Raw genomic sequence first — 13,200 nt, forward strand, 5'->3', positions numbered from 1 at the left:
AACAGAGTCATCGGCATACTTAAGGACATATCGTGATCCATAGTTGCTCTGACATTCATTAGTCTATAAAACAAATAAAAGAGGAGAGAGCACACAGCCCTGAAGGGATCCGGTGGAGGATAAAACCTTACTGGACAGGGTTTTGTTGACTCTGACCCTCTGAGATCTGTCAGTTAAAAAGTCTGTTATCCAGCATACAACACTAAAATCCATATTAAAATTAGATAAAAGTATCTGAGCAAGAACATGTGGCTGAGTACAGTTAAAAGCAGAAAACAAATCAATAAAAAGAAACTGTGCTTGATTATTTTTTTTCCTTTCAGCACAAGGTTTAGCAGAATAATTGTGGCATCCTCTACATGTGTTCCACAAGAAGCACAGCGCTGCGTCTCATGTCCATGTCAGAAGCGTCTCTGCTCCGTTCTGCTAAAGACACAGGCCAAGTGTGTTTGTATCAAAGTGTACGTCAAGCATGCACTAAGCTGAGCAGAGCAGATTGATCTGCACAGGAAGTCAGACACTAGAACGATAAGAGTTGGGCTTGGGCCATGATAAGAGATGGCCCAAGTCTGCCTCCCATAATGCTATTACCCTGACTTTAGTCACTGTTCTGATGACATTTTTAATTACCCTCTTAATTCATTTTTGAAATTATTTCTAAAGTTGTTTGTGTTTGTTTCTGAACATGCAGGAATGTAACACCGCACACACAGGTGGATTTCAAAGTATGGAGTCACCACACGCTGAAGGCCGATGCTCTGCTGGGAAAAGCCACGCTAGACCTCGTCCAAGCCTTGGAGCAGCATGACAGAAAATGTATGATCAAATCCAAATTTTTTTAGACTTCAGTACCAGATAATAGCAGATTCTTAAAAGCTGGTTCTCAAGGTCTCATGGATTTTCTTGATGCCACCCTGTAGTAATGCCTCCTCTTTCATTCACCCTGTTCTGGCTCCACAGTGGAGAATGTGAAGGAGGTGCTGAAGTTGAGTGTGGAGCAGAAAGGAGCTGTGGTGCCGACAGGAGAGCTGACTGTTTACCTGGATGGGCTGACTGTCTCTGACCAGGAGGAGCTGGCCCCGCTCACCAACGGCAACACAGCAAACGGCACCAGTGAGCCCGGTGTTTATGCGTTACATTATATTGAAGATGACATGTTTAAATATTATCTGTGGCATACAAAAACATACATAACGTTATTGTCAGATCATTTTACAATCAAGCAACTCTTCTCAGTGGAATGAAGTGACACCAGACTAACTTCATTTTATTTTCGCCAATCTTTCAGAAGTCCAACAGAACGGTGATGCCATCCATGAAAATGGAGACTCCTCTTCCTCTTCCTCAAAGGCCGCCAACAGGTAAACCAACCTAAAAAAGACAGCTATTTTTGGGCCTTTCTTTTGCTCCACATACTCCTTGGAGACAAAGGATTACCCTGCAATCCATTCAGCACACATTTCTTTTTGCTACATTGCGGCTTTCTGTCTGTGTAGATGTAGAGCAGAATATGCTGCAAGGGGCTGAACACAGAGGTAACAGTGTGACGCACTGAAAGGATAAGAGAGGTGTATTCAACTATTTGTTCTTCCGAAAAAAAAGCACATAATATCACAACTGGAACAAGTTACAGGGTCGTAAAATCAGCATGTGTGACCGCGGTATCCACCCCCAAGCTCAGCCCCTCTCTCTCTCTCTCTCTCTCTCCTCAAAGCCAGATCCCCTATAGACAGGTAAATGTGATCCATATTAACACGACCACAACCACCAAAAATAACAGGAGTATGCAATAAACAAAGTATGTCTGCATTATGCTAAACTACAGCTACCTTCACATATTTTGCATGCAGGATGCTCTCAACTGGTATTACTTGCAGTCGAGAGCCACTAGGACCTACTTGACGATCATTCAAAGCCTCCCCCACAAACACATGCAGACTAGACCTGAGTGACTTTAGAAAAAACTGTAGCATTTTTTCTCTCTGGGATATATATTGCAGCATTAATAAATACAAAAATGAATAGCAGATATGTGCAGTATTTGAGTCTTTGAGTCGTTTTTTGCTGGATCCAGCCCTTTGACAACCCCATGGAGAAGACATAAGTGACTCACACAGCACCTCACTGTGTGCTCTGCAGGTGTAGACAATAAAAGTAAACACTCCTCTGCACCCCATACTGTTAACAGTCGCTTTGTGTGGCAGCAGAGTTAACCAACACCAGGGCAAGGTGCTAATGATACCTGGAGTGCATCAACTTTAAATCTGGCATAATTGAGCTTCTGATGTGAGCTACAGGCCGGTGTTTCTGTGACGCATTTGGGCCCATAATATTACAAATATGAATATTTCATTGAGCTGGTAATTTCTGGAGCTGACTAGCAAGGGTGGCTAGCGTTTAAAGAGGGAGGTTTAGCGCAAGGTGCAACCTCCGGACATGAGAATTGAAGCAAATGTGGAAGAGTTCAAAACTGCAGTTCCTCTAGTGTCCACTTGAGGCTGGCTCCAGAAGGACAGGAAACCACATACACAGCAAATTAAAAAGAGACGATCTTCACAGCAGAAATAAACATGTTTGCAGCCTGGTAAAAAAAGGTGAGTGTAGTCTGGATAGCTTGTTTCTCGATCGGCACACACTGTACGGGGGTTGAATTTTTTCATAACGCGGCAGTTTCAAAGATATAGAATTTCAAAGATAAGATTACGAGTTTGTCATTATGAGAGGCACAGCTGACTTGATTTACATGCGGGAGGGAACACTTTAGCTGTTGGCGAGGAGGCTCAAAGCCCACCTCTATGCCTCACACTAGCTCAAGAGAAATTAGGTTGAGGTCAGCACATCCAATATGGCTTCTGCGGACGTTTTTTTCCGGCTTTGTATTGTCCCTCTGATTGCTATGTAGTAGCTTTAAATGATTAACAGCTAGAAAAATGAGTCACTTATGTCAGGCTGGTGTCTTTGAAACCCCTCATTTTAGCTTTTAATAATAATAATAATAATAATAATAATAATAATGATAAAGTTTATTTATATAGCACTTATTAAAACAGACGTTACAAATTGCTTTACATCATAAAATCCCACAATAAAGAGAACACAGCATGGGGGGGATATATTGGCTGGCAAGACTATTTAAGGGGAACAGCTGAAAAAAGAGTAAAAGAGAAACTACTAAAATCAATAAAACAAATAAAATAACGAGTGAATAAAAGAAAACCATGAATAAAAGTAGATTAAAAATAAATTTAACATCGTGGATTAAAACAATATCACAGGAATGCCTTTCGATATAAATATGTTTTCAGCTGTGATTTAAAAGAAGATACTGATGCAGCTTGCCTTTTGTCTTAAATGCTTAATTTCAGTGACTGTACCCAGCATTCTGTAAGCCTCCTCCACTGTTGTCATGCTGTAAAGTTCTCTCTTTCTCTCTTTAAAATAACAAATTTGCCCTTTTAAGGAGATTTACCAACTTGTGATGTAACAGTTTGAGCAAATCTTGAGTTGATCTCGCTGAGAGCAGCCTACAGTCTCATCCTGGGATTATTCCAACACACGTTTACAAGTTGAAGCTTTGCCCATGTCAATATAAAAAAGCAAAATTATACACCCCTCTGTCCCTTGATCTTTTACCCCAATGCTCAAACATTTTCCACAGTCGGTAACCCAAAATGGGAGAATTGAGCTGTAAAGTTACAAACACTTCAAATGTAAGTGTATCTTGATAAACTGATGATCACAGAAAAATTCACAATCATCTCTGAATCTTAATCACCAGATCAGATGCTTTACGTTCTTTAGGCTTTATTTGAACTATTTGGGGATGTGACCCATGTCAGCATCAAACACTGCAAGACGAGAAGTAAGGCACCTTCCCTGAGAAAAACACAGAGGTTTTAGGGAGTCCCATTTATCAGTGTCTGAGTCGATGTCGTGTGTGTCACTTCGTATTGTGAAAGGCTGAATCTGGTCTCTAGCTTACTGAATAGTGCTGTAGTTTGGATTCTGGGACACAGCTTCTGTCTGTTCACTTTTCCTAAAATGGTCGTTGGCCTGGTTAGAATGACTCCTTCAAATCATGAGCATGCTTATTCTCATGTACAGGAATGCTAACAGGCTTCAAAGAGATGAGTGTTTGCAGGATTTCATCAGAGTGCCCTGTAGGAACACATAAGGACATCTTTCAGATAACTGATGGTACTCTATTGAATTATATTCTGTTGTCCTTCACAGGCTCATGTTTGAAAGGCTTTGATATTTATTTTTTAATTAAAGAAGCTTTGTGTCTCATCTGCCTGTCTGTGTCCCTGCTCGCCCTCCCTCCTGTCCGTCCCCTGCTCATGCCTTGCGTGCTGCCCCTCTGGTGCCAATCCCGATTATCTGTCACCCTGTAAAAGTGCCCTTCAGTCAGGCTAACAGCGTTTTTATTGGAAAGCCACAGAGGAGGCACGTCTGCTTGGCTCGACAGACGGGAGGCTGGTGGGGGGGTTGAGAGGGTTGTGGCTGCTTGGCTCCGTCTCTGCATTGCAGTTACTGAGAGGACTGCAACACACAAACAAGAGTATTTTTAAAACGTAGAGGTGTTCCCTCCCAGGGAGTTCCCGAAACGTTTGAGTAATCAGGCAGATCGGAAAAGAAGCAATTGTCATTTCCCTTGTGTCTGCTTCCTAAATGATGGAACATTTAACATGTCTGCATGAAAGAAAAGGGAGACTACTTTGTATACGCACACATTTTTAGCTGTGAGATTTGAACATAAAAAGGATTATTTAGCTATATTCCAAAAAAAGGAAAAAGAAAACGATTTCAGAGAAAATGGATGGGAAATCAGAAGGCAATAATTATCGACATTATTTGAAAAGGATTGAAAGAAAGGAAAATTTTGATTTTGATTTCAAAATATTTTTTGAAAATTATTGATAGTTTCAGTAATTGAGTATTCTATTAGATATTCTGGCGATTAATTGAGTAATCAAATAAGACATTTTTTATTGAATGTATTTTTTTTTTCTATATTGCCGTAAAAAAGCAAATGTCCCATCAAGGATTCCCAATAATTATCCCATCTTGTCCTATTACTAGGCCAAAATAAATATAATTTAAGTTAATCAGACTGGCAAATTCACATTTACTTATCTTACATTTTCATACTAGAATTTCACAATATAAAATCTGTCCAACTCTTTCATCATAGTTACCAACCATAGACTGTATGAAATATGGACGTAGTATCCGTGATGTCGACCTTCTGTTTCTGAAGAGCTGTTTTGAGGCAAGTCAGCATCGGCAGCCATATTGCTGCTGTCGAGCGATTGTGACGTAAAGAGGCGGGCTTTGAGCCTCCTAGCCAACAGCTACAGTGTTCCCGCCTGTCAATCAAGTCAGCTGTGCCTCTCATTGGAAGACTTGTAATCTCATTATCTTTGAAATTGCCGCGTTAGACATAAATTCACCCCCCGTACAGTGTGTGCCGATCGAGATATGAGCTATCCAGACTACACTTGTCTTTTGCACCAGACTGTAAACATGTTTATTTCTGCTGTAAAGATCGTCTTTTTTGAATTGGTGTGTATGTGGTTTCCAGTACTTCTGGAGCCACCCTCAAGCGAATCCTTGATGAACTGCAGTTTTTAGCACTTCCGCATTGGATTCATGTTTTTAGACCGGAGGTTGCCGCATGTAAGGAAGACAGAGGGTGAATGCTAATAAATTGTGTGTGTATGCACACATACCCCATCACCCCTACTTATATCAGAGCCATCAACAAGCTGAACATCATTGAAACCAAAGCAGTCCTTTTATTCAAAGTTAGAGTACATGTTTCTTAGGTAGAATAAGTGTGTGTATGCTATTAAATCTATTTATTATTAAAAAAATCTTCATGGAACCTTTCATATCTCTGTATTATTATAAAAATGTTGATGCATTTAAACCCCTGTAGAACTTAGTCACAGATCTCAAGGTTGGATTTATCCACGACCTTGATTGTGTGATTTCGAACATAAAGAAAGATCATTTTTAAATAATTGAACACAGACAGACCCTTCTAATCTCTCTGATCAGGACTTTCTTTGGTCAAGACTTTATTTTCTCATCTCATTTTAGTCAAATGTTCCTCCTCATAACAGTACAAAGAACAGTTGCTACAACAGTAACGTCTGGAAGGAAGTCAAACCTGGCTTACATCCGTCTGCTTCATCCAATAACCCGCTGTGCCAGCTGTTTAAATGCTGCATGTCAAAGTGTCATGAAAAATGTCCTGAGATAATTCTCCTGGTTGTGTTGCAATGAGTGGAGCAAATGATGGATGGTGTGATAACTTTCCCGAGCTGTAAAATCCTGCCTTTCAAGGGTATTAAAAGCCGTGTTTGGTTTTTGTTGGCGTCTCTTAGGCATTTAAATTTGTTTTATAATATTTAGGATCCAAACGTGACCTCAGTGCTCCTTTCTCAAAGTCTGGATATAAGTGCTGATACCCGATGAACTCTGTGTCCTTCTCTTTTCCATTTCTGTCCCTTTTGTCTCTGAACCTGTTATCCCTCGGGGGTTTTTCATCACTTTTATGCTCCGGTGTTCCCTGCCGGTCTTGCCTCCTGTCACATCTCTTCTGTTTTCTGTCTACCTCTTTCAACCTACTGTCTTTTATTTATTTTTCTCCACTGTTATCTTTTTATTTCCTGAGCCTTGCACACCTTGTTTGTGTCCTGAATTCAGAAATGCCTCTCTGTGTTTTATTTCTGTACCTGTTTCGTTAGCTAGTGATGCTACTTTTCTATTTCTCAAACAGTCAGGTAGGGAAGCCTTTCTGTGGAGATAGTGTATTACAGACAGCCTCTCAACATTTTCCCCTGATACGCTACATTTGGTTCAAGATGCTTGTCCTCTGACTCATATAAGTTCAGTGATCACTTTTGGATTTTGTCTTCATTTCTAATCTTGTTCTGCTTCAGGCTACAGTACCAAAACACAAAATCTTCTCAGTTCAGCCAGTATAAGTTAACCTTTATAGATATTCAATCCTCAGGGTAATGTTTACAATAAAATAATTAGATCTATAAAGATCACTGAAAGGATTAAAGAGCTGGAGCATGAGATAGGGAACTTGGTTTTACAAGGTAATTCTGTTTTTTGTAGCTCCAGGCCTTTTTTAAAAGAAAAACCTAGAGATGCAGCAGTTTAACTCAGAGGTTCAAGCACGCACCGAATATGCAGAGGCTGGAGTCCTTGATGCAGCAGCTGCTGATTGGACTCCCATCCTTAACCCTTCGCTGTATACCATCCCAAACTCTCTTCCTCCCACCTTTCCTGTCTGTCTTTAACTGGGAACAAAGGAAAAATGTCCCCAGAAATAACTTTAAGAAATCAGAGTGGCATGATTTAAACAAAACAAATAATCTGCCGTATATATTATATTAAAAAATACTGTAATTTTCCAGATATAGGCAGTATTTTTACTTACATATTTAGGCACACAATCCTTTTTTATTTATCTTGCATTCATACATTTTATTTTTGGGGTCTTTGAGTTTTCACAACCCGTCACGTCGGCTCAGACACCTGCAATCAGAAGCAAAGACAAGGAGGAGAGAGAGCAGGTGGAGTGAAAGACACTTTCTTAAAATCAGCCTCAGTTAACTGATCGTCTGTCTGAAGCATCATCCTGGGTATCGGATGGTAGCAGCACTGCATGCAAACCTACTTCTCACAGTCATGTGTCACACAGACTGCATGCACTGCGGTTAGTTCTGTGTGTGTTCAAGTAATGTGCTGCACTAATGTGATATCAGACTGGCTATGATTGTCGATCAGTCTTGAAAAAAATCAAAGAAACTGAAATCTTAGTTTCGCATCAAGCAACAAAATAATGGCAGCATGACATGTTTCAGGTCATGTCATTGACATTGCATGTCTTTCAATGTGACAATAGACATCAATAGATTCATACATAAAGTTTTAAAGTTGTGCCAGTGGATTTCTTTAGCCTGCCCATTTGGGACAGGCTGTTACATCCACAACATATAGCCTTAGGACAAATATGCCATGTCTAAGTTCGTGTAAGTTTCCCCTCTAAAGTGCTTGTTTATACTACTGACAGGCTCAGATCCCTGCGAAGATAGACCTTTAGGTTGAAGAGCGAGAGACAGGCTAGAAATGCTGGTAATGCCCTTTAAGTATAGCATGAGCTTTTACAATGTGCGAATAAGCTGAGTAGTGTAGCCATCATTCATTGGAGTCGTCTACACTCGTAACCTTTTTTGCCGTTCTTGCTTTTTGCCAGTTCCTTCCTGGACAAAGCCTGGACTTGAGTCATACGGCAGATTCTGTGTTATTCTGAGTGTGGGCAGGCCTGTGGAACTGACTGAACTCTGCCGGATACAAAGCCCCTCTTAAGCCTTGCTCATTACGTCATCAAGCCGTCCTTTTATGTCCTTTTTTACCCTACAAGACAATGGTCTCAATGTCACAAGTCAGAGTCTTTCATGTGGTATGCAGACACACATTCAGCGACAGACATTCAGCTCACCCTAACCAACCTCTGCTGTCAACTTTACAGCAAGGCTATGTGTAATCTACATTTACAGATTCTACATAAAGATGTTGCATTGGAATTGTAGTATTGTCCAATCAGGGTGTCTGCAGGAAGAACAGTGCATGGAGAGCAAAAGCAGGAAGATCACAATCCACCATAAACTAAGCCACTGCAGCTAATAATCTGTTGTAGATCAAACATTTACACTGAGACACAAATCTGCTTGATGCTGTATCACTAAAGACAATCAGCGTTTGAATTTTCTGACTTCCTGGAATGCATCAGAAATCATGGAGGCAACCTCCATTCAACAAACAAACATTGGAAAAGTTGTTTTTTCTCCTTGACGACAGACCTGACGAAGCTTGATTTTTGACTCTTGACTTTTGACTAATCTTCATCATGATGTTATTTCAGCAAACTTAAGACCCATTAATTACAAGAAAATCATAAATAAATCAGTTTATTTTTCAGGTTCATACAGCTGAAGTAACCCAGAGTGAAGAAATGATAGCATTTATTTTGTACACATACCTGGAGGGGTCACCTTTTGCAAGCTAACTAATGGTAATAATTTGGAGCTTACAAAGTTAAGTTGTTGTTACGTTACAGCTAGGGATGAACAATATTGGATTTTTTGCCGATATCCGATATGCCGATATTTTACAACTAATTGAAAATATTTTTTTCCGCACACCTAATTGTAGAGATCATCAATTCTCTTTTGTATCTGAATTAGCGTACAGTATTATGGTGATACTCTTATCACATTTGTTATGTGATATTCATTTATTGTGCAAAATAAGAAAAATACTTAAATACTTAAAACTGCATATTTATTTATGACAATTGCTTTCAAACAAAATTCATACAAAAAGATAAATCCTACTTAAAACTTGGATGATGCTCTCCCTGAGACAATCAAAACAAAACCCAAAACCCAAAACCAGGGTAAATTTGGCCAATTTCACATTTGACATAGCAAGTAAACCTAACCTCTGTTCACAGGAAACATGTGAAAAGTGCAACTGTACAGTACAGCAATTAAACCCAAATTAAATCAAATAGTTTACTCTTTGACAGTAAATGTGCCTAAATTAGTCAGCTACATGTACCTTACAGACTGCTACTTAAATTCAATTTTACCTTAAAACAGATATTGGCGATATTAGCATGTTGGCCGATATACGATAGTAGATTTTAAAGCCAATATCGGCCGATACTGTTAACGTGCCGATAATATCGTGCATCCTTAGTTATATAATTTGCCGTAGCTATAAAGTAATACGTTATCTTATCACTCTGCGTCCTGCACAAAGTTTTCTTGAACAAAGAAAAGTAGTATTAAAAAGAAGATCTTTATTCATTCATTTACCTCCGCAACAAATGAGCCACATCTTTATAACACTGGGAGATTGTGCTCATGGGAAATGCAGTCTTCATCCAGAGAGGTCACCAGAATCAACACAACATGAAAACTCCTCACAGTGACTTTAATTTGCTTGTGTTTTTTTCTCCTGCAGCTCAGTGAATGGTACAGATCTGGGTCTGAAGTCTGGTTCCTGCTCCACCTCCAATGGTCTGGATGCTCAGGTGCCTTCAAGCTCCTGCAGTCCCGCCCTCAGTCATGTGGTCAATGGGGACGCCACGCCCAACTGCACCCCTGTTCACCAACCCTCAGACAGTGACACTGAAAGCAGGACAGGTGAGTTTCATCCCCTCCTAAGTTCAAGATGTGAAGGCTTCCTGGGCTTCAGTGGTGTGTTTGTAACATTCCAACATTTATGAAGTTATATTTTCTGAACGTATTTGTGGCTATAACCTCACAAAATTCTAAAACAATCTGCCCAGCCACCTCAGTTACACACCGGCATCCTTCTTGCAGGTACTCATTGTGCTGCCTGGGCTGGGCTCGGGCCACTTAAAGTTCTTCATGGTTCGTTCGGTCCCAGTGAACAGTAGAGAAGATCAGTAGATTAATTTTCATTAAGTGAGGCCTGCAATCTCTGCTGCTGTCAGCACCTCTGTCGAAAAAAAGCCCCAGAGAGAAAATCAGAGAGAAAAGAAAAGCAGACTGCAGTATTCTGTGGAGGAAAGACACAGTGACTTCCCCGAGCTGAGAGAGAGAGAGACTTTAACTCTTTACTGGTCACAGCAGACGCTTTCAGAAGAACAAACTCCAGCTCTTTGTGAAGGGATTAAAAACATACCCTACAAAGAAGAATTGACAGGTTTTTATTCATTCATGTTGCCTCTGCTGCCTCACATGATTGACAGACTGACTGTGTGGACCCACGCAGCCAAAAATCGCTGCCCACTTTGGCTGCTTCTCCTGTTGCATTGAATTGAGGCGTCTTCTCAATCAAACCAACACTCCATAATGTTTATTAGCTTTGTAGTACACCTCTGTTTGCTTTTAATGCATGAATTGAAGCTTCATTGTAGAGCCACTGCCAGGTATTACACCTTGCTTTGAGCAGCAAGGCGTCCGTTTTTTCACCATGAATGAGGGCAGATTTTCAGATGCACTGCCCTGCATGCAGTGGGTCCACGCCATCACAGTGACACTGGTGTTTTTGTGGGAATATCACTGTTGCAAATTTTGGAAAAGTAAAAATCCTCTCCACCTGAGTCCAAAATATTTCCATCCATTACGTCTCGGATAGTTTTTTTTGCTTTTATATACAAAGAAGTTGCTGTTGATAATGTAAATGATATGTGTAGGCATCAGATTCAGATTGGGGGTGTATTCTCAACAAGGATGTGTAATTGTTGAATAGTGAGTGATTGAATATGTTTTCCAAAAGATCAGCATATCATCACAGTCTGCTCAATTTGAATTTACTCAAAGTTAAAACTTTTAAAATCAGAGTTATGTTTAAAAATCTGAACATTGCCCTGTGTTTGAATGCTGACGTCCCTTTTAAGAACCAGAACACAGGAAAAAATGTGCCTTTTCTTCAGCTGCAACCTCTGCTGTTAAAAAATGTAACCGATGCAAAGTACAAAAAAACCAAGCTGTTCTTCGAGTGTCCACTCGAGGCTGTTTCTAAAAGAAAAGGGATCACAGTTTTTTTAAATTACTCGTGCATTTAAAAGATATCAAGTCTATGCATAGATTTTCATAATTAGGGGCACAGCTGAGTTGACTGACAGGCGCAACATAGCTGTATGCCAGGAGGCTTAAGGTCCGCCTTAACCTCACCTCTTTATCTGTCTCTAGGTTGATCAAAAGTCGAGTTGTGTCAAAATTGCCAATGATGATGGCCGCCACTGGCTTCAAAAGCCTGTATGAGAACCCAATGGGTGACGTCACTGAGACTACATCCATGTTTTATACAGTCTGTGCTCTGAGTGACGTTAAGAGTTTTGTAGACTTCACTTTGCAGCTAAAGTTTACAAATTAAAGTTAAGTTAGTCTGAAGATCAATCTACTGGCAGAGAGAAGGAAAAGATTACCAAAATACACCATGTCCAGAAACCTGTGAGCAGTCACATGCTCCTACCTGCCCATCAACAACAACTACTACACTTTATTTGATAGACACTTCTTGTGTGGTGAAAAAATTCAAAAGAGGGATTCCAAAGTCAAATCTACATGAAGAGGACTTCAGTCATGTCTGATGTAAAAAAAAAGTGCTTTGTAATGATTGTTCTAAAGTAATTTGACCTTCCTTCATGAATGTATTTATAGTTCATTCAGCACATCTTAACACAATCCCTGTGTTTCTCTCTTGCCTGCAGTGAACGGGGAGTCCTGTGATGCTCCTCTGGGCCCACCGTCTCTTACATCAGGTGATGTGCCGCCCCCTATAGACAGCCAGGAGAACTGCAATCAAGAATCCGCCCTACCAGACTCTGACACAGCAACAAACAGCACATCTCCACCCCTGCTCTCCTCCACACCAGCTCCAGCCTCCACCTCTGCTGCTAAGCCTTCTGATGGCTCTGCTGCTAGTACTGCTGCTGCTGCTGCTCCTGCTCCAGCTTCCTCCTCCTCCTCCTCCTCCACAATTACCTCCCCGCCACAGGGAGCCACGGCCGTCACAACCTCTTCTTCAACGTCCTCTTCCTCCCCAGCGCTGGGAGAAGCTAATGCTTCAGGAGGTGGAGGTGGAAGCAGCAACAGCAGTGCGACTACAACAACAGACGGGGCCAAGCCCAGGCAGCAGAACCCCAGCACGGGGGCCCCAGATCCTCTTCCACCGGGGTAAAAACAACCTGCAGCTGCTTATGTTTCATACTCCCTCAAAGTTCACTGTTTTACGAAACTGTTGTCTCCTGTATTAAAGAATTTTATATGTACTTCATTCCAAAGTTTTCCAGTCAATAAAACGTTTTCAAGCTGCTGTCTCACTTCACTTATCATTGCTGTGTTTCTAAGGTGGGAGCAAAGAAAGGACCCTCATGGGAGAACGTACTATGTTGACCACAACACCAGAACTACTACCTGGGAAAGACCACAGCCATTACCACCAGGGTGAGGGTCACTGTCGCCTTCCTTTCTCGCTCCCTTTCTAGAAGATGAAGATGAAACTCTACCAGTTAATTGTTTGTTATTTTTATTTGCTACTTCAATCATCAAGCCTCTTGTCTGGCCATAGAAAACAAAACTGAAACCTTTAGTCTGTAGAATTCTCAAAGTCTTGATTCTGAAAACCTGGTATCAG

The 13,200-nt window shown here is 40.8% G+C and overlaps 1 protein-coding gene across 2 annotated transcripts in view; it reads left to right on the forward strand.

Moving 5' to 3' along the window:
• The window catches only part of LOC117828870 (NEDD4-like E3 ubiquitin-protein ligase WWP1), a 49,842-nt gene that overhangs the window by 20,546 nt on the left and 16,096 nt on the right, over nt 1–13,200 (forward strand). The window contains exons 5-10 of one of the 2 annotated variants that reach the window (XM_034706234.1): nt 692–816; nt 961–1,113; nt 1,289–1,361; nt 10,054–10,235; nt 12,275–12,740; nt 12,915–13,010. In XM_034706234.1, the coding sequence (XP_034562125.1) occupies nt 692–816; nt 961–1,113; nt 1,289–1,361; nt 10,054–10,235; nt 12,275–12,740; nt 12,915–13,010 (1,095 nt within the window). Of the gene's footprint in view, nt 1–691; nt 817–960; nt 1,123–1,288; nt 1,362–10,053; nt 10,236–12,274; nt 12,741–12,914; nt 13,011–13,200 lie in introns of both variants that reach the window. The other variant, XM_034706233.1, reaches the window with a different exon arrangement.

This window comes from Notolabrus celidotus, chromosome 17 (genome assembly GCF_009762535.1).
Source record: "Notolabrus celidotus isolate fNotCel1 chromosome 17, fNotCel1.pri, whole genome shotgun sequence".
NCBI classification, from domain to species: domain Eukaryota; kingdom Metazoa; phylum Chordata; class Actinopteri; order Labriformes; family Labridae; genus Notolabrus; species Notolabrus celidotus.